Here is a 22,729-nt window from a genome sequence, read left to right as displayed (position 1 = left end):
AACAAAGTAAAAATTAGCAGAATCGATTCAAGTAATACAAAGTAGTTAAAAGTTGGTAAGCGTGGTAAAGGTGGCTGGGTACAGCAAAAAAAAACCCGACCGTTTCGTCTAAAAAGACTTCGGCTGGGGCATATGCCGTCCTGCCACCTCCACGCTTTTATACATACATAATAGTAATCCATTGAAACCAGCTGTTACAGCGTCGTGCACGCTGACTTCCTGAAACACTAGCGTGCGTTCCACCCTGAATCATGTGTTACCGAGATTAGCCAATGGGGAGACGAAATAATGGATCCGCCTCTACCCACCAAGCCTCGATGTGGATAACATCACGCTATGCGCACTCATTGGACAGGAGAGTGCGTTCCTCAGTAGATCACCCAATCAGAGCCGCCGCCGTATGACGTACACACGACCAACATCATGTGGTAACATCTGACGTGCTGATAGGTGTGCATCATTGTATTATACCGGAAGTAAAACACACATCGCAGAGGCTGTTGGGAGCGCAATGCGTTCCAAACGGGTCATAGAGGAAGGAAGTAATAAATGTACAAGTTAAAATAAAATAAAATTACGGCTATCATTATACTCCTGCCGCAATAATAAATGTGTGACCCCAGATTTGGAGTGTAATTGGATACCCCATTGATTATATTAAACTATCAATCCTGGAAGTCAGTAAGCATTACGGCAGCATTATACTAATTCTTAAATATATACATATATGCATTAAATATGTATACACATATATATACTTTAACAATCATCTTAAATTATGTCAGGTCATGGCACATATGTGATTAATGTCCCTGGAAAGAACAGGGAACCATGCTAGAAATACATATTAACAGTATTTATCTCATTAATTAAAATAATAAAAAATATATAAAAATTTATTTTTCTGAGCACAATGTTAATGGTAGAACTAATCTCTATATGTAAGGAGCCACCTTATATTAGTTGAAAACAACCCACAAAAGTGTCATAACTTAGATAGGGCTGACCCCAACCAATAATAATCAGTACAGCTAGGAGTAAGTGAATAAAAGGAATAAAAGAAAAAAATTAAGATTGATTAATGAATGAATTGATGTCCCACTCAACATTCAACCCATATGGCGTGAAACATCTTAATTGATATATCCAAAAAGTTTCAAGCCTTGATACTCCTCTTATGCATGACTCTCCTCTCCAGTGGGGGGTAAATTTGTCTATTATTTGGAACTTAGTGCCAGTAGGATCTCGATTGTGACAAGTTAAATAGTGGTTGGGAACACTATGATTTGTGCGTCCCTTTTTAATGGATTTAATATGTTCGTTGACCCTTATAGCAAAAGTACGAATAGTCCGCCCCACATACTGTTTCCCGCAAGGACATGTGATGAGATATACAATATATCTCGTGGAACATGTAACAAAATGTTTAACCAAATATTCTTTCCCCGTGATGGTTGATCCGAAGGTATCAATCTTCCGGGATTTAAGTGTATTATATTTACACACCCTACATTTTCGACATGGAAAAAAGCCCTTCATATTTTGGAAAAATGAAGGGACAACTGGGGGGTCAGTTACATTGGTGCAACTTGTCCCCTAAGGGACATAGCCCCTCTGTAAATCACCCCAGCTTGTTCCGGGAGCACTGGTCCAAGAACGGTATCGTTTTTCAGAACATTCCAGTGCCTGTGGAAGATATCTTTAACTTGTTTGTGTTGAATTGAAAAATTCGTAAGGAAGGACCACTTATGTTTATTTTCTACAATGGGTTTAGGTTGTTCAGAGATAAGTGAATTCCTATCCACTAAGGCGACATTGTGTATCACTTCATCTATCTCTGATACATCATATCCTTTATCAATAAATCTCAACTTCAACACATCCGCTTGTTGAAATAATCAGTGAGTTTTGAACAGTTGCGTCTGATCCGCAACATCTGACTCCGGGGAATAGATTTTAGCCATGCTGCGTGATGACAACTGTCGATCGGAATGTAACCATTCCGATCGGTGGCCTTGAAAAAAGTTTTAGTGGTGAGGTGGTTATCAACCACTGAAATCTCTAGATCGAGGAAATGAATGGTCGACTGACTGGCCTCATAGGTCAACTCTATCCCGATTTGGTTGTTGTTCAAGAGGCGTATAAAGTCATCCAGAGATTCCATACTACCTTTCCATAGGAGGAGGATGTCGTCAATGTACCTAGCCCACAACACCAGTTGCGGAGGGTCTAGGCATAGACGACATCCTCCTCCATTTGGCCATAAATATATTGGCCAAACTAGGGGCAAACTTTGCCCCATCGCTACCCCCCTTTTTTTGGAGGTAGAAATCTCCATTGTACCAGAAGTAGTTGTGTTTGGTGGCAAAACACAATAAAATATGAAGGGCTTTTTTCCATGTCGAAAATGTAGGGTGTGTAAATATAATACACTTAAATCCCGGAAGATTGATACCTTCGGATCAACCATCACGGGGAAAGAATATTTGGTTAAACATTTTGTTACATGTTCCACGAGATATATTGTATATCTCATCACATGTCCTTGCGGGAAACAGTATGTGGGGCGGACTATTCGTACTTTTGCTATAAGGGTCAACGAACATATTAAATCCATTAAAAAGGGACGCACAAATCATAGTGTTCCCAACCACTATTTAACTTGTCACAATCGAGATCCTACTGGCACTAAGTTCCAAATAATAGACAAATTTACCCCCCACTGGAGAGGAGAGTCATGCATAAGAGGAGTATCAAGGCTTGAAACTTTTTGGATATATCAATTAAGATGTTTCACGCCATATGGGTTGAATGTTGAGTGGGACATCAATTCATTCATTAATCAATCTTAATTTTTTTCTTTTATTCCTTTTATTCACTTACTCCTAGCTGTACTGATTATTATTGGTTGGGGTCAGCCCTATCTAAGTTATGACACTTTTGTGGGTTGTTTTCAACTAATATAAGGTGGCTCCTTACATATAGAGATTAGTTCTACCATTAACATTGTGCTCAGAAAAATAAATTTTTATATATTTTTTATTATTTTAATTAATGAGATAAATACTGTTAATATGTATTTCTAGCATGGTTCCCTGTTCTTTCCAGGGACATTAATCACATATGTGCCATGACCTGACATAATTTAAGATGATTGTTAAAGTATATATATGTGTATACATATTTAATGCATATATGTATATATTTAAGAATTAGTATAATGCTGCCGTAATGCTTACTGACTTCCAGGATTGATAGTTTAATATAATCAATGGGGTATCCAATTACACTCCAAATCTGGGGTCACACATTTATTATTGCGGCAGAGTATAATGATAGCCGTAATTTTATTTTATTTTAACTTGTACATTTATTACTTCCTTCCTCTATGACCCGTTTGGAACGCATTTGCGCTCCAACAGCCTCTGCGATGTGTGTTTTACTTCCGGTATAATACAATGATGCACACCTATCAGCACGTCAGATGTTACCACATGATGTTGGTCGTGTGTACGTCATACGGCGGCGGCTCTGATTGGGTGATCTACTGAGGAACGCACTCTCCTGTCCAATGAGTGCGCATAGCGTGATGTTATCCACATCGAGGCTTGGTGGGTAGAGGCGGATCCATTATTTCGTCTCCCCATTGGCTAATCTCGGTAACACATGATTCAGGGTGGAACGCACGCTAGTGTTTCAGGAAGTCAGCGTGCACGACGCTGTAACAGCTGGTTTCAATGGATTACTATTATGTATGTATAAAAGCGTGGAGGTGGCAGGACGGCATATGCCCCAGCCGAAGTCTTTTTAGACGAAACCGGTCGGGTTTTTTTTGCTGTACCCAGCCACCTTTACCACGCTTACCAACTTTTAACTACTTTGTATTACTTGAATCGATTCTGCTAATTTTTACTTTGTTGGACTGTTTGAGGATCTTGAGTGATCTAATAAATGCTATTTGAAAAATAGTTTTTTGGATTTACACCATGTGGAGGCTCCTTGTTTTTTCCTCATATATGGTCCATGCATGCTGACAAAGACGGAGACTGCGGAGACCTTTTTGGGCGGATTCCTGGCCCCCCATCTGAGGGAGAACCTTTCCGGTGTACAAGCTATCCTGTCACTGTCATCATGAGACAGTACAAGCCCAGTTGACTCACCGCCAAAGGCCTGTGAGTCCATCAAAGTCGACGGAGACTGCGGAGACCTTTTTGGGCGGATTCCTGGCCCCCCATCTGAGGGAGAACCTTTCCGGTGTACAAGCTATCCTGTCACTGTCATCATGAGACAGTACAAGCCCAGTTGACTCACCGCCAAAGGCCTGTGAGTCCATCAAAGTCGGTAAGAGTATTCCATCTTTTACTGAAATTTGGATTGTTCCTTGTGATGCCATCCGCCTGGGATTTAATTTGGGCCAACCACACCGTATAACATATGGACTAAATTATATATATATTGTTTATCTGGGAGTTTCATCCATTCACATTATGGACACTTCAGACACTATATATTTTTTTCATCACTGATAAGTTTGGATGTTGTAATCAATATTAACCTTTTTTTATACATTTAATTTTTTGATGTTTTTTGCTCTTCCTAGCGAGATAGAGCATTTTCTCATTCACACGAGTGATGACACTGGATGTCATATCCACATTCACTACATTATCTAGCACACATAGGTTTTGGATTAGATGAAGATATTGTTTTCTTCAAATATAAACAAACTTCCTTCTTTCCTACACCTTACATCCGTTTCACCACCATAGCGCTACACTTTTTATTTTGTTAATGTGCACAAATACAGTCGTTTTGTAGTGTTGGCTGCTTCCTTTGTTGGATTGGCGCGGTATTCCATTTATCCATTTTGCTGACTTTTCCGACTATATTACTGCTGCCTTTCCTTGTCTCTATAGTCAAGGGTTGAAATCATAATAATGGATATCTTTGACTATCGGAGCAATCGTACATTTAACATCGAAGGTGTTTTTACACCCTTGAATAGTGATTCCGAAATAGGAGGGCTATTTTTAAGGTTGAAAAATCTGATGGTTTCCGAGCTTCACTTGGAATGGGACATAGCCTTTCTTGAGCAATATTTGAAGGAGCGTTTAGTCCCAAGAGGTTTGAGATGGAATATCCATCCCCAACAGGGTGAATTAGACCTTGAATCCTGGTTCCGTTATTTTAACGAGGCAGGACTTTCCTTACTTGGGTTCCTGATTGAAAAAAAGCGTTTAAGGAAAATAATCTTGGACACAGAAATCAAAGAAATCAGGGATAAGCTCCTCCCCCACAAAAAATCAGTTGAATATAACTCACTTTCTAATAACCTTAAAGACCATTTAGAAAAGGAAGAACGTGAACAGAGGGTTAAAAAACAGAAAAAGTACACAAGGGACATTTGTGACTATAAGAATGGATGTGTGTTTAATTGGCAGGAGAAAAACCCACCAATCACGCCCCCAGAGACAGGGCAAGCACCCACTAACAGTCTAGTCCCTCCAAGTTCACAACAAACAATGAATAGAATTGTACCTAATAAACATGATGTGTACCATTCACCAGTTAGACCCTTCACACCCATACCCCAATATAAGAACCCAACCTCCAATAATGGGGGAAGGGGGAGGAATAACAGAGGTAGGGCAAAGGGAAATAAGAACCAAAGATCATATCATGAATATCATAGACAGGATCCGTCCCCCTGGAGAAGAAATAATGACCATCATGATCATTATTCAGATTACCAATACCCTCAGAGAACTCCGGTTCATACGCAGAACAGGTTTTCACCTCTTAGAGAGAGAAGATTTAATGATGACCCATATTCCAGATATCCCTATTCTGATAGGGATGATGGATATCATATGAGATCACCATTTAATTATAATCAGAACCTGCCAGGACCATCCTTGAGGAAGGATTTTCACAAGGAGGGGGAAAGCTATTCAAGAAACCCAAATCCGGGCGCGGCACCAGAGGGGGGTGGCGCGCCAGGAAAAAGAAAACGTGTCTAAAAGACAGCGGCATTTTTAATTTGAGCAACGTAGAACTAACATTAGCCGAAAAATCAGTACTTGATAAAGGGCTGAAATATGTACCTCCAAAAAAATTAAATAAATTTACAACTTTCATAGATGTACACAAATACATCAGGAAGTTGAATATCCAAAGATACATCATGTCCAATCCTATTAAACCTCGGACTACTGATATTACATCACATGCTGTCCATTCAGGCCTAGCTAACCCATCGCTGTTCAATCCTCCTTGTTCAGTGGCACCCTCTATTAAAGTATTTCGAGATCTGGTCCTTAAAGATCTCGATAAGTTACCAGATAAAAAAATACATAATGATCCCAACCTAAAAATTGGACTTAAATCCCTTTGTGAACGTAAAAACCTTGTCATTCGTCCAGCTGACAAGGGGGGTGGGATCGTCATTCTTGATAAAGCAGATTACCATACTGAGATGATGAGAATTCTTGGCGACACAGACACCTACCTTAAACTAACTAAAAACCCTACATTTGAGTTTAAGAAAACTTTGGTGGACTTGATAGACACTGGTTCTCAGCTGGGAATTCTCGACAAGAAGGAGAAAAGTTTCCTTATCCCAACTGCTCCACGCATTCCTATCATTTACTACTTACCGAAAGTCCACAAGAATGTTACCCAACCCCCTGGTCGCCCCATTATAAGTGGCATAAATTCTATAACATCCCGTATCGGGAAATATATTGATTTCTTTCTCCAACCATTAGTGAAATCCACACCGTCTTACCTAAGAGACACTAAGGACACCATTGCCAAACTTGAACGTGTTACATACAGTAATGATCTTATTCTTGCCACAGCGGACGTTAAGGCGCTTTACACTTGTATACCCCACAATGCAGGTTTTGAAGCGGTCCACTCTTTCCTTTCCAGGAATGGTACAATTCCAGGTACTCAGAAGAGGTTCATTATGGATTTATTGTGTTTTGCCACCAAACACAACTACTTCTGGTACAATGGAGATTTCTACCTCCAAAAAAAGGGGGTAGCGATGGGGGCAAAGTTTGCCCCTAGTTTGGCCAATATATTTATGGCCAAATGGGAGGAGGATGTCGTCTATGCCCTAGACCCTCCGCAACTGGTGTTGTGGGCTAGGTACATTGACGACATCCTCCTCCTATGGAAAGGTAGTATGGAATCTCTGGATGACTTTATACGCCTCTTGAACAACAACCAAATCGGGATAGAGTTGACCTATGAGGCCAGTCAGTCGACCATTCATTTCCTCGATCTAGAGATTTCAGTGGTTGATAACCACCTCACCACTAAAACTTTTTTCAAGGCCACCGATCGGAATGGTTACATTCCGATCGACAGTTGTCATCACGCAGCATGGCTAAAATCTATTCCCCGGAGTCAGATGTTGCGGATCAGACGCAACTGTTCAAAACTCACTGATTATTTCAACCAAGCGGATGTGTTGAAGTTGAGATTTATTGATAAAGGATATGATGTATCAGAGATAGATGAAGTGATACACAATGTCGCCTTAGTGGATAGGAATTCACTTATCTCTGAACAACCTAAACCCATTGTAGAAAATAAACATAAGTGGTCCTTCCTTACGAATTTTTCAATTCAACACAAACAAGTTAAAGATATCTTCCACAGGCACTGGAATGTTCTGAAAAACGATACCGTTCTTGGACCAGTGCTCCCGGAACAAGCTGGGGTGATTTACAGAGGGGCTATGTCCCTTAGGGGACAAGTTGCACCCAATGTAACTGACCCCCCAGTTGTCCCTTCATTTTTCCAAAATATGAAGGGCTTTTTTCCATGTCGAAAATGTAGGGTGTGTAAATATAATACACTTAAATCCCGGAAGATTGATACCTTCGGATCAACCATCACGGGGAAAGAATATTTGGTTAAACATTTTGTTACATGTTCCACGAGATATATTGTATATCTCATCACATGTCCTTGCGGGAAACAGTATGTGGGGCGGACTATTCGTACTTTTGCTATAAGGGTCAACGAACATATTAAATCCATTAAAAAGGGACGCACAAATCATAGTGTTCCCAACCACTATTTAACTTGTCACAATCGAGATCCTACTGGCACTAAGTTCCAAATAATAGACAAATTTACCCCCCACTGGAGAGGAGAGTCATGCATAAGAGGAGTATCAAGGCTTGAAACTTTTTGGATATATCAATTAAGATGTTTCACGCCATATGGGTTGAATGTTGAGTGGGACATCAATTCATTCATTAATCAATCTTAATTTTTTTCTTTTATTCCTTTTATTCACTTACTCCTAGCTGTACTGATTATTATTGGTTGGGGTCAGCCCTATCTAAGTTATGACACTTTTGTGGGTTGTTTTCAACTAATATAAGGTGGCTCCTTACATATAGAGATTAGTTCTACCATTAACATTGTGCTCAGAAAAATAAATTTTTATATATTTTTTATTATTTTAATTAATGAGATAAATACTGTTAATATGTATTTCTAGCATGGTTCCCTGTTCTTTCCAGGGACATTAATCACATATGTGCCATGACCTGACATAATTTAAGATGATTGTTAAAGTATATATATGTGTATACATATTTAATGCATATATGTATATATTTAAGAATTAGTATAATGCTGCCGTAATGCTTACTGACTTCCAGGATTGATAGTTTAATATAATCAATGGGGTATCCAATTACACTCCAAATCTGGGGTCACACATTTATTATTGCGGCAGAGTATAATGATAGCCGTAATTTTATTTTATTTTAACTTGTACATTTATTACTTCCTTCCTCTATGACCCGTTTGGAACGCATTTGCGCTCCAACAGCCTCTGCGATGTGTGTTTTACTTCCGGTATAATACAATGATGCACACCTATCAGCACGTCAGATGTTACCACATGATGTTGGTCGTGTGTACGTCATACGGCGGCGGCTCTGATTGGGTGATCTACTGAGGAACGCACTCTCCTGTCCAATGAGTGCGCATAGCGTGATGTTATCCACATCGAGGCTTGGTGGGTAGAGGCGGATCCATTATTTCGTCTCCCCATTGGCTAATCTCGGTAACACATGATTCAGGGTGGAACGCACGCTAGTGTTTCAGGAAGTCAGCGTGCACGACGCTGTAACAGCTGGTTTCAATGGATTACTATTATGTATGTATAAAAGCGTGGAGGTGGCAGGACGGCATATGCCCCAGCCGAAGTCTTTTTAGACGAAACCGGTCGGGTTTTTTTTGCTGTACCCAGCCACCTTTACCACGCTTACCAACTTTTAACTACTTTGTATTACTTGAATCGATTCTGCTAATTTTTACTTTGTTGGACTGTTTGAGGATCTTGAGTGATCTAATAAATGCTATTTGAAAAATAGTTTTTTGGATTTACACCATGTGGAGGCTCCTTGTTTTTTCCTCATATATGGTCCATGCATGCTGACAAAGACGGAGACTGCGGAGACCTTTTTGGGCGGATTCCTGGCCCCCCATCTGAGGGAGAACCTTTCCGGTGTACAAGCTATCCTGTCACTGTCATCATGAGACAGTACAAGCCCAGTTGACTCACCGCCAAAGGCCTGTGAGTCCATCAAAGTCGACGGAGACTGCGGAGACCTTTTTGGGCGGATTCCTGGCCCCCCATCTGAGGGAGAACCTTTCCGGTGTACAAGCTATCCTGTCACTGTCATCATGAGACAGTACAAGCCCAGTTGACTCACCGCCAAAGGCCTGTGAGTCCATCAAAGTCGGTAAGAGTATTCCATCTTTTACTGAAATTTGGATTGTTCCTTGTGATGCCATCCGCCTGGGATTTAATTTGGGCCAACCACACCGTATAACATATGGACTAAATTATATATATATTGTTTATCTGGGAGTTTCATCCATTCACATTATGGACACTTCAGACACTATATATTTTTTTCATCACTGATAAGTTTGGATGTTGTAATCAATATTAACCTTTTTTTATACATTTAATTTTTTGATGTTTTTTGCTCTTCCTAGCGAGATAGAGCATTTTCTCATTCACACGAGTGATGACACTGGATGTCATATCCACATTCACTACATTATCTAGCACACATAGGTTTTGGATTAGATGAAGATATTGTTTTCTTCAAATATAAACAAACTTCCTTCTTTCCTACACCTTACATCCGTTTCACCACCATAGCGCTACACTTTTTATTTTGTTAATGTGCACAAATACAGTCGTTTTGTAGTGTTGGCTGCTTCCTTTGTTGGATTGGCGCGGTATTCCATTTATCCATTTTGATGTGTTTTACGACACTTTCTGGTTCAAAGCGGTCATTCCACAGCAGAATTGGCCTATTAAACAGCTAATAAAGCTAGATCTGTGCTCCATTAGCTGTAGTGGAGTGCAGGGGAGACATCAGGGGTCTAACAGATAATCTGTCAATGTAAATATGCCTTCATATAGGGGCCCATTTGTTGATAAGACATTTTTTTCAATCTCACCTCCACGAACACACATACATAAATAAAAATATATATGTGAGCGCTCTGTGAAAAGAGCAGCTTGCACAAAAAGGTGACACACCAACCTTATATAACAATTAAACCAAAATAAAGTGCAGCACTCTAGTAAAAAAAAGTACCCAAACACAAAAAAAGTTATAAAGTGGCACAAATTAAGAAATCAAATACATCAACATAATATATTATATAAACAAAAACCCTAATAGTGTGCGAAAAAGTGAATATAAAGTGCTAGTGCTCAATGGAGGTGTACTAGTAGATACTTAATATGATGCACTTATACATACTAGAAACAATCTTAAAGTGCTAGTGGTCCATAAATATTCAATAATATTCAAGTCCCAAATCCTCATGAAAGAATCAAAATGATATATGTTGGTATTCCAAAGTGTAAAACACCTCCACTCCGTCACCAGAAGTGCAGCAATCCTTCATCTTTATGTACTCTCCAGACAGCTAATGTACATTAGCATATATCACAGCTCATTTCGTATGCCCACAGGATCCACCTCCATATAACGGCCTCAGGTTGCCATAGCACGGTCCTAAGCAGGAAAAGTTTCTAGAAGGCCGAGTCTTGCATTCTGTTTATATTTTTTTTGTAGTGTCAGTTTGGAATTGGGAGTGGAGGAGTAAACATCTTTAGGAGTCTCTGCTTAGCGGTCTATATAAACACAGCAATGACAAAAACCATCTAGGGAAAAAAAAAAAAAAAAAAACCCCAAAAAAAACACAGTATGCAAGACTCGGACTTCTAGAAACTTTTTCTGCTTAGGACCGTGCTTTGGCAACCTGAGGCCATTATATGGAGGTGGATCCTGTGGGCATACGAGATGAGCTGTGATACATTAGCTGTCTGGTGAGTACATAGAGGTGAAGGATTTCTGCACTTCTGGTGATGGAATGGAGGTGTTTTACACCTTGGGATACTAACTCATATCATCTTGAGAAGATTTATTCATGAGGATTTGGGACTTTAAGAATTATTAAATATTTATTGACCACTAGCACTTTTAGATTGTTTCTAGTATGTGTGCATTATATTGAGTATCTACTAGTACACCTTCATTGTGCACTAGCGAGTGTGGGAACCTGCAACCACCCGAAATTGCGTGAACCTAGCCTTAATGTAATTGTTTGGGGAGAAAAAATCATTTGAATCAGTTTTTAAAGCTGAACTAAAACCTCCTATACTTTTCAGCCAAAAAAAGCTGCCGTCTTAGGAACTGCTTGGCCTGCAGATCCCATGGTGCAGCACTTGTGATCAGTTATGACACTAGCCATTGGACTGCTTGACAGTTTGTTTAAGAGCACGAGCAACTGCAGCAGTTATCATTCACTATACCTTGAATATAACCTTTTTTGAGAAATTCAGTGGGTTTAGTTCCACTTTAAACCAAAAATCTTATAGTAATTATATGTAGCTGTAAGGCCCAGCAAACTACAATTGTGCCTTTTAAAAAAAAAAAAAAAAAAAAAGCCTCAGCAAATGTGTAAAAGAAAATACTTACCAGACACTTCCCCATCATGTGCCTTTAATGTGAATAGTGGCTTGTCCGACCGTGCGTCTAAACAGTATACAAAGCCGTCTTCTGTGCTGGCCTAACAAAGATATGTAACAGAAAACTTGTTACATTACAAATGACTAAAGGATTTTATTCCAACTACAAAGATTTACTAGAGTAAAAGCTTAAACCAACAATCAGAATTTTTATTTTTTTATTATACACTGAAAAACAGGAAAAAAAACAAAAAAACAAAACCAATAAGAAATCTACCACAAACAAGAATTATACAGCAGGTACCAATGTATTACCATTATCTACAGGAATAAAGCAAAGCTGTTTAAGAGCAAAGCAACAAGTGCTTTCATCCTTCCATCCCCAGCAGCAAATATTCACCTTTCCTTTGTTCCTCCTCTATTCTGTTTGGCCTCAGGGGCTAAATGGAATATCCAATACCTCATATGTAGGAGGATGGAATTCAGGCATGTGAATGCACAAGGCCAGTCAGCATTGTCACATGTTGAGCCCAAAGCCCTGCATAAGCTACAATGCGGCTGAATGGAGTAGCGCAACATCTAAAAAGAAAAGCTTTACTAGGGAATACTACAGAAAATTATACCAGTTGGTATATAAAATTAAATTAAAAATACTTACGGATATCTGTTTTACAGTTTGCTAAAATTCCAAACTATGATAGATTTCCTGTAATCATTTTATTTTTATTTTTGGCCTGGGGTGTTTGTTTTTTGTTCTAAAACTTTTTCCTGGGCCTCCTCATGACAGCATAGCTGGAGATGAGGAGAACCAAAGAAAGAAAAATTACTGTAAGTATCTGATAACAATTTTCCGTAATATATAAACAATTACATGTGCCTGCCTCATCTCTCTGCACATCAACATGCAACAGGAACATCTTGGAGGTTTTCTTATGGCTGCATTTGCATGGGCATAGCAGCCCATTCATTTATTTATTTTCTTTTAACAACTGCTGCAAAAGGTAGCAGGGATGTGCAATAAGCGGACCTACAACTGTTGCAGAACTACAAGTCCCATGAGGCATAGCAAGAATCTGACAGCCACAAGCATGACATCCAGAGGCAAAGGCATGATGGGACTTGTAGTTTTGCAACAGCTGGAGGTCTGCTAATTGCATATCTCTAGGCTAAAGCTTTAAGTAAGCAGAGGACCGATTTAAAGTCTATTGTATGTTATGAGCATCTATTATTTGGTCCCTTTTGGTCTATTAAACACTTACTTGAAAATATTTTGTTATATCTGTTTGATAAGTGCAAATATATATATATTCAACAGAGCAGTCCTATTCAATCTTCCAGTGTTATCTTGTGGAGTGTAACCGGACCTCTCAGTTCTGATCTTAGACTAAAGAATACAACCTCCCTATTTTGTGGAGATGAGAAGGGATTCTTTTGAATCCATGAAAAATGTAGCTGGGCAGGGCTGACACCATTACTTGGGATTTCAGTCCAGAACAGGACTTCAAATTGGAGTGCATTTCTGTTAGATCAACAGCTATGCAAGGTCTTGCAGGGTCTTAGAACATTGGGGAAATGTGCATGTTTTGTAAAGATGTACTGCATAGCTTTTTTTTTTTTTTTATTTGCCTCTTACTACTCTTCAAACCTGTCAATAAGACAGCTAGCTCCTTTGCAACGTTTTAAAAGGCTGAAACAAATAAAAACTGAAAAAAGTGAAGTGTGGCTGAAGAATACAGTAAATGAGATCTGGGTCCATGTTTATTTTAACATACACTGTATTTACGTGACAAGTGCACTTACAGCAATATTTGCTGCTAGGGGTCTACATTTAAGTATACCACTTTCTTTTCCCTGTATGTTTACCAGACAGTTCCTTATGCTTTAAAATAAAATAAAACTGCATATTGATAATGGTTTATTTTATATACTTGCTAAAATACAAAAACCTTTATACTAAAATGTCCGGAGTGCCCCCACTGAACCCAGAACACATAGATATGATGTCTGCCCCTCGCACTGCACTCCACTTTGCCATTGATTTTGCTCTGTAATTTGCTTGGGGTCACATAGGCAACTCGACTAAAAGCTACAAACAGGGCACAAAGTAAACCAAATGATCATCACTTTGACAGTCTAGGGCATTTTGTTTAATAGTTCAGAAAGTGCAGTTCAGCCATTACCTAGAAACCCCGTGTTATTCAATAGATCATGTGGTCAAGCTAGAGCGCAACGAAGTCCAAAATGCAAATCTGAAAAGACTGTGAGCCTCCGTTCACATCGGTGCGATTTAACATGCCAAACTGCAGCCTATTGCCGGCAACGGCACTGTCCCAATCGGTGGGACGACAAATTTGCAGCGCCACACCGATTTCCAAAAGCAGTTCCTGCACTACTTTTGGTGACTTTGGGGGCGATTTCAATAGACATATGTGCAGGAACCCGCACAGGTGTCTTTGAAATCACCCCCAAACTTGCACTGAAATGCAGGTTTGAAATCGTGCGAGTTCAGCTGAACTCGTGCGATTTCAAACCTGCACTCAGTGTGAACCTACCTGGAAACATTTGGCTTTACAATCAATAAGTACCTACAAACTAATGAGACATTAACCCTTTGGTGACTGAGTGCAACTCTGGTACACCAACAACATCTGAATGATGTCTGTATGGAATTCCTACATAGACATTAGTAGGCTAAAACTGGCCCTAGAATCTGTATGGCTCTAGTTGTGACATATATACATTCGGGTGAGAAAATAAGTACACCACATAGAAACCGTTGACTCTCTCAACACTTTTGAATAGTCAAACACTAGTTTTTGATATAAATTGTGCCTACAGATAAAAGTGATATTTTTGTACAAACACATAAAACATAACACGCTGTAAAAAATTTTATGATCTAAATTAACAAAAAATTGTCATACAGAAAAGGTTTGTACACCCTTACATTTACCATGTGTAGTCTTATCTGATACAAAGTGCACCCATCACAAGGTGATTCCTAGAGTGTTATGGATACCCTTTCAGACAGCCTGTCTCTGATAATACCAATTGCCCCAGAAAATAAGCCAGGGAGGTAGAGAGCTTACCCTTCTCACCTATTCAGTTTTTTTACCAGATGTGGTGGTGGCTGCATTAGTTTCCTGTTTTTAGTTTTTGTTTGTTCTGGTTATCGGCCAGTAGGATGGCTCCTCCATCAATGGAGGAGCAATGGAGACACCCTTGGACAACAACACTGTCTACAAAGGGTAGTGCAAAGCCAGCCATAGACAGTTTGAATTTCGATCAGTTCAGCAGGGAACAGCCAAGATTCAAACCATGTATGGGCAGGCTGATTGTACTGAAGTTGATCGATCAATTTGGGTACAACCACCCTGTAGGATTTCATATGTGATTATTGCTAGCGTATATTATAGCTGCTAACAGTAATCAGTGTGTTCTCCTGGCGGGTATGGCTTCCACCGCTGGGAGAACTCAATGGCTCAGTGGGAGGGATTCTCCATCAACACAGACTGTGGGGGAATCTGGAGATTTTCCTGTCTACAACCTGTGGTTGCGGGAAAGGAAATTGCTCCATTTATGGCCAGCTTTATTTTAGATGGACATTCGTGACTAGTCACTAGAGAAGCTGAACTCCAGATAACACTATAGGCAGTTACTGTAAACATTTTTATTTCCTTTTGGGATAAAGCTTTTAAATAAATAAAAGCTTGCAAAGCAGAGATAAGAAACAAAGATCTTTTAGCAAAAGCAGCACACATTTAACCCTTTGATCACTCTAGATGTTAACCCCTCCCCAGCCAGCTTCATTAGTACAGTGACAGTGTATAATAATATCACTAATTACTGTATTAGTGTCACTGATGATGTCAGTGGCAGTTAGTCAGTTCCCACCCAGCATCAGTTGGTGTCAGATTGCCAGCCGCACTATTGCAGACCTATAATAAGTCACTGATCACCGCCATTAGTAGTATAAAAAAAGTTTGTAGACACTATAACTTTCACGCAAACCAATCAATGTACACTCACTGGGATTTTTTTTTTCCAAAGGCAGAATACATTTTGGCCAAAATTTGAATTTTTTTTTTTTATTGAATATGGTTTATAACAGAAAGTATAAAAAAGTTTATATTTCAAAATTTTCGGTCTTTTTTCATTTAGATCCCAAAACATAAAAGAAACCTAGTGGTGATTAAATACCACCAAAAGGAATCTCTATTTGTGTGAAAAAAAATGAGATAAATTTCGTTTGGGTACAGTGTTGCATGATGGTGCAATTACCAGTTAAAGTAGTGCTGTGCCTGTTCATGAAGGGGATAAAACCTTTCGGAGCTGAAGTGGTTATATACCACTTTAATTCTGGCAGTTCCTTTTTTGCCATGCAAAATACACACAATATGTGAAATAATTATAAGCAAATCAGGGCAAGAATAAGGAAGTAAAAAAGAAATAAAACAAGGCAAAAGGAAAGGTAATTTGATATAACCGAGAAAATGAAAAAAAAAGTTACAGGAATATGGAATGCAAAAAGGTAAAGTTAATTGCATAAATGAAAGGCTCTTCAATTTTACCAAATCATTTATTAATTAAAAAACAGGTATAATTACACAGTTGGTCACGGCAGTTACTATACTGCAAAATCCACAGCACAATAACTTCGCTGGACTCCCATGGCAACTGATTATGATCGAAGGAAAAGCACTCTATCACTCTATGCCTCGGGCAGACAAGACCTCATCTCTGCGGAGCTGTGTCTGAAAACTGTTTACAGTGCAGTGTGTGCAATCTGTGCTTTACACATACAACAACCAACTTGGCTGTACATAATCAAAATGTTGCGCAGATTAAAAAAAAAATATAACCCTTTATTGACGCTCTGAGTCTGCATAATGGTTTCCACATCACTGACTTGCTAGGCTATAAAGTGAGAATCAGAATGACAAAGTCAGCAATGCAACCTTGCTTTGTGCATTGGTCCAAATCATTTGGTGGAGGGGGAATTATGGTGTGGGGTTGTTTTTCAGGGGTTGGTCTTGGCCCCTTAGTTCCAGTGAAGGGAACTCTTAAGGCATCAGCATACCAAGACATTTTGGACAATTTCATGCCCCCAACTTTGTGGGAAGTTTGGTGATGGCCCCTTCCTGTTCCAACATAACTGCGCATCAGTGCACAAAGCAAGGTCCAAAAAGACATGGATGAGCGAGAGTTTTGGGTGGAGTAACTTCGCTGGCCTGCACAGAGTCCTGACCTCAACCCAACAGAACAACTTTGGGATTAAAAAGAGTGGAGACTGCGAGCCAGGCCTTCTCATCCAACATCAGCGCCTGACCTCACAAAGGTGCTTCTAGAAGAATGGTCAAACATCCCCATGGACAAACTCCTAAACCTAGTGGACATGAAGAGTTGAAGCTGTTATAGCTACAAAGGGTGAGCCAACTCAATATTGAACCCTACAGACTAAGACGCCATTAAACTTCATGTGTGTATAAAGGCAGGTGTCCCAATACTTTTGACAATATAGTATTAATTAACCACTTTCTGACCGGCTCATGCCGATATACGTTGGCAAAGTGGCACTGCTGCGCAGATCACTGTACCCATATATTGGCTCCCTCAAGAGCCATAGCAGGCGCACACACGCCCGCTGCACAACAGGAGACACAATGAGCGTGGCCGGCAGGCGCGATCGCTGCCGGCCACCTGTGATCACGGGCATGAGAGCCAGAATGGGGATTTGTATTTATAGCGCAAAAAATAAAAACCGCAGAGGTGATCAAATACCACCAAAAGAAAGCTCTATTTGTGGGGAAAAAATGGATGTCAATTTTATTTGGGTACAACGTCGCATGACTGCGAAATTGTCAGTTAAAGCGATGCAATGCCGTATCGCAAAAAAATGGCCTGGTCAGGAATGGTGTAAATCTTTCTGGGGCTGAAGTGGTTAATACACCGGTAAATATATTTAATTAAATGCAAGTGGCATAAATACCTGAAATCGACCCTATATCAGCCTCTTGTAGTCCCTGTACAGCAGGGCTGGAGTGTAAGAGGAAGAGGCAGTACAAAGAGCCAACCAGTTGTACTGCAGTGCTCATATGCTTAAAATGAACATGCTGATAGCAGGAGAGAGAAGAGTGACAGGTGAGCTCATCAGTCTTCTGCTTCTCCTTCACTGTCCAGTCAAAGGCTGAGGAAGGAACAAGACCTGTAAGTGTTACTTAACTGCAGCACAGGAACAACAGGTCCCTGCCAGTGTTGTGTGATGTCTAAAGCCAGCCATACTTTGATCAAAATTTGTCCAGATCAGCAGGGACCAACCAAATTTTGATCCATGTATGGGCAGGTTGCTTGTACAGAAGATCAACTTCTGTACAACCAGCTTGTCTTATTTTCTCCACTTGATCAGCACCGTAGGCTATAGCTGGCAACACTGATCAGTGTATATGGATAGCGGGAGAGTCTCCCCACTATCAGAATGCAATAGCTCAGCAGGGAGGATTCCTCCATTTGCATTGAGTGGGGATGGGGGAACTAGTCGTGTTTTTTTTACCCGCTGGCTGAACAAAAAAAAATAAATTTTGCTTACATCTGGGCTGCCTAAATCTAGTTCACATACTAGCATGTTAATTTGTGCATTGAAATGTGCTAAAACGCATGTGTTATCAAAGCCTATATTATAGATAGACCTTGTTTACATTTGTGCAATGCAGCATGTTTTTGAAAATAGCTCAGGTCAGTTTTTTCTGTCTGATTTCATTTATTTTTGTTCATCCATAGAAGTCAACAAAACATGCATGATAATATCTTTTTTATTGACCAACATGAAAACACATAATGCATGAAAATGGATTAAATCCACGTGTCAACACGAAACACATCATACATCGTTGAAGAACGTGCTAAAACACCCCATTGAGACAGAATAGTTGTGAACCTGGCACAGTGGTTGGCATTACTGCTGTTTCTCACATTACATGTCTACAAGTCAGCTGACCCAGTCAACGAGCTTATTGTTTGGTTGACTACTTAAATGTTAAGTGACCCAGTGTTCCTTTTGGTGTGTGGATAATAGGAGTTTTCTTCCTTTTTCGACTTATAGTTAATTTTTGAGGACTTTTCAATGGCAGGGTTGGTTAATGTGCTACAGTACTCTAATACTCGCTTTTTATGAGTTAAAGCAGTTGTTGTGCAACCAGCCACAGAGTAACTAAAGGAATACAGAGCTCCCTCTAGTGGCTACACAGGAAATCTCTGTTTGGAATAGCAGCAAAAAATATGCAAAACAAAGCTTAAAAAAATAAAATAAAAAAGGATGATGAAGAAAAATAAAACTACATTATAATTTCCTTTAATCAGAATGATACTGCAACTTACATCTATAGTTTGTTTCATAATGCAAGCAAAAAAAAAATCCAGCAGAAAAATCATGCAATGTACTTCTTGAATACTGCCGGAGCTGAGTTAAGAAAGATGTTACAACATGTATAATACCCCAACATTTCATATTTTCCTGATATGTGTCTGTTGTACCCTGTACTTGTATGAGAAAGTATCCAGTTCTCTTTTTATTGCTTCCTTTGTGTGAAATCCCTGGTGTTCCTGCCAGTCCCCCTGCTTTCCTATCTCAAACACCACAGCATGGAAGCACATCTGTCCCAACGTGGCGAGTTTTTTTCTTTGCATTCTATTTGAGAGCACAGTCTGCCTGTACTCCAGTGGTCAGACTTGTGCTGACATCCCCCCCTGTACAGCTCTTCACTGGGAAGAACAGTGTACTGCTGCTTTTCTGCCTCCTGCTGACAGATCCCTCCCTAGATGGTAACAAATCACTTCCTCCGAACCCAACCGCCTGTTTTACACTGGATTCTGCAACTGAAAGAAATACAGAAAGCAAACAGACTGAAATAAGAATACACATGCCTCTTGTATTTAAAAAATATTCGGCTTTTTCCAGAGTTCAACTGCTGAGATAACACAGCCAGGATCATAATGTAACATTTTAATGAAAGCTGCAGACTTAAAAAAAAAAAAAAAAAAAATTACTATTACAGCAATGACATTAAAGATTATGAGATTTTATTGATTGGGTTTACATATGTCCAAAGCATACATCCACTATGATGCAATGGCCAAACTCACTGGCCATGCTCAATGTTTAGTTGACTCTAGTTCTAATTTAACCCTTTCTTGCCACCACCCCAGCTATTTAAGCTAATAAAAATTCTGGGAGGCGGAGGGGACATTACAATTATGTGACTGCTGTACCTGGCCGTCATAGTGATCACATAATTTCTGATCGCAAGTATGCATCGGGAGCTTTCAGTAACACTTTAGTTGCTGTACTGGGAGTGCACAATGACCATGCTCTTAGCACAGAAAACCTGTCCCCAGGGACACCCAGAGTTAAAGCCAACCTGCCCAGCAGCCACATATTTGCATACAGCCGGTGGGAACAGGTTAAAGTGGAACGAAGGGCAAAGATACTCACCTTTGCTATAACATGTTGACGTCTGCAAGGTCCTGCGCCAGCATCCTCTTCCCGATGTCGTTCCGATTAGCCAGCATGGGATGACGTCACTCCCATGCATGTGCAGGAGTCATTCATCCCAGCATGTGCTAGCTCAGTGTACATTCTGCAGAGGATTGAGAACAGGCAGGAAAGTCATTTTTTTGCACAAGTCACACTGTATGTATGTCTCTTCTGCAATAAAGTGCCTGCCTGTTAGTAATTTCTTGTTTTGCCTTTAGTTCCACTTTACGCTGCCTATACATCTGCTTTTTTCATGGTATGCTCAGTTTCAAATGCCTAAGTATGTGACAGGTTTAGTTTAACCATCTCATTACTAGCATGTGTCTTCTTTTCCCCAAAATTGTGGAAAAAATTAGATTATCCAAAAAGGGGCTATTTTAGGGGGTTTTATACTGTCCTGGCATTTTTATTTTATATTTATACTAGAAAGTAAACTTCCAAAATGTTGGTCTATTTTCCTTAGGCTTCATTCCCACAAGGCGGATCCGCTGCCTCGGAGTCCGCCTCCATCCGCCAGCTCAGCGGGAGATCTCTCCGTTGATCTCTGCTGAGCCGGCGGATGACAGGTCCCTCTCTGCTCACTGAGCAGGGAGGGGCTTGTCGAGCGTCGCTAGTTACTATGGAGAGATCGGACGAAAATGTACAGCATGTCCATTTTCATGAGATCTCACCCGATCCAATCCGCCAGGGACGGATGTGAACGTAGAGGCATCCGTCTGATTTTAGCGGATCGGACCAGGTCGGATGTCAGCGGACATGTCACCGCTAACATCCGCCGCTCCATAGACTAGCATGGAGCGCCCGTTCAGGTCCGCTGACAAAACTAACAGGCGGACCTGAACGGTCCGACAGTGTGAAAGGGGCCTTAACCACTTCAATACTGGGCACTTTCGCCACCTTCCTGCCTAGGCTAATTTTAGGTTTGAATGGCAAATGGGTGGTCATGCAACACTATATCCAAACAAAATGGTTTTAATTTTTTTTTGAGACAGAGCTTTTCTTTTGGTGGTATTTAATCACCACAGGGTTTTTTTTTCATTTTTTGATAAACAAAAAAAAGACCAAAAATTTAGAAAATGTTTTTCTTAGTTTCTGTTGTAAATAAGAATTTTTTTCCTTCACTGATGTGCGCTGATGAGGCTACACTGACGGGCACTGATGAGAAAACACTAATATGCAGCACTGATAGGCGGCACCAATGGGCACTGATAGGCATGGATTGGCACTGAGTCGCATCACTGGTGGGCATCACTGATGGGGCTGCACTGATTATCAGTGCAGATGTTCCTACTAAGAAAAGCCACTTATCGGTTCTCCTCTCCTCACACTGTGAGGAGAGGAATGACGATAACCGGCACTTTCTATTTACACAGTGATTGGACACAGCTGATCACATGGTAAAGAGTCTACATCATAGGCTCTTTACCGTGATCTGGTGTGTCCAAGTAACACACCACACCATGGATCGCCACACTGCACACCCCCGGGGGGTGCGCACGTGCTCCGCTCTGGGGGACATCATATGACGTCCACATAGAACAATGAAACCCTGTCCGGCCATCAATCTGCTATAGGCCGGGTGGGAACTAGTTAATATATAAGAACAAAAAACATAGTGGTTAATAAATACCAACAAAAGCAAGTTTAATTTGTCTCGAAAATTGAATTTGATCTAAATCTCATTTGGTACAGTGTTGCATGATGAGCAATTGAAGAATGGTAAGTAGGAGCGCTTCTGCTAGAAGGGTCCTCCAGGTGCTATATACAATCGCGATCACCCAAGGCCAGCACAGTGACAGGGAAGACCATCTCAGGAGGACTCCATACATTGATGAGCCGGTTTACTCTGTAACCCTGTAATGCCCCGTACACACGGTCGGATTTTCCGATGGAAAACGTCCGATCGGAGCGTGTTGTCGGAAATTCCGACCGTGTGTGGGCTCCATCAGACATTTTCCATCGGATTTTCCGACACACAAAGTTGGAGAGCAGGATATAAAATTTTCCGACAACAAAATCCGTTGTCGGAAATTCCGATCGTGTGTACACAAATCCGACGGACAAAGTGCCACGCATGCTCAGAATAAATAAAGAGATGAAAGCTATTGGCCACTGCCCCGTTTATAGTCCCGACGTACGTGTTTTACGTCACCGCGTTTAGAACG

The 22,729-nt window shown here is 40.3% G+C and overlaps 1 protein-coding gene across 1 annotated transcript in view; it reads right to left on the bottom strand.

The window, feature by feature from the left end:
- PWP1 (PWP1 homolog, endonuclein) overlaps nucleotides 1-22,729 on the bottom strand; it is a 165,278-nt gene that overhangs the window by 43,627 nt on the left and 98,922 nt on the right. The window contains exon 12 of the mRNA XM_073621228.1: nucleotides 12,045-12,135. Within this exon, the coding sequence (XP_073477329.1) occupies nucleotides 12,045-12,135 (91 nt within the window). The remainder of the gene's footprint in view (nucleotides 1-12,044; nucleotides 12,136-22,729) is intronic.

Source organism: Aquarana catesbeiana, linkage group LG03 (genome assembly GCF_042186555.1).
Source record: "Aquarana catesbeiana isolate 2022-GZ linkage group LG03, ASM4218655v1, whole genome shotgun sequence".
In the NCBI taxonomy this organism is placed as follows: domain Eukaryota; kingdom Metazoa; phylum Chordata; class Amphibia; order Anura; family Ranidae; genus Aquarana; species Aquarana catesbeiana.
The sequence above is the reverse complement of the archived record's forward strand: the minus strand, read 5'-3'. Positions and strand labels throughout refer to the sequence as shown.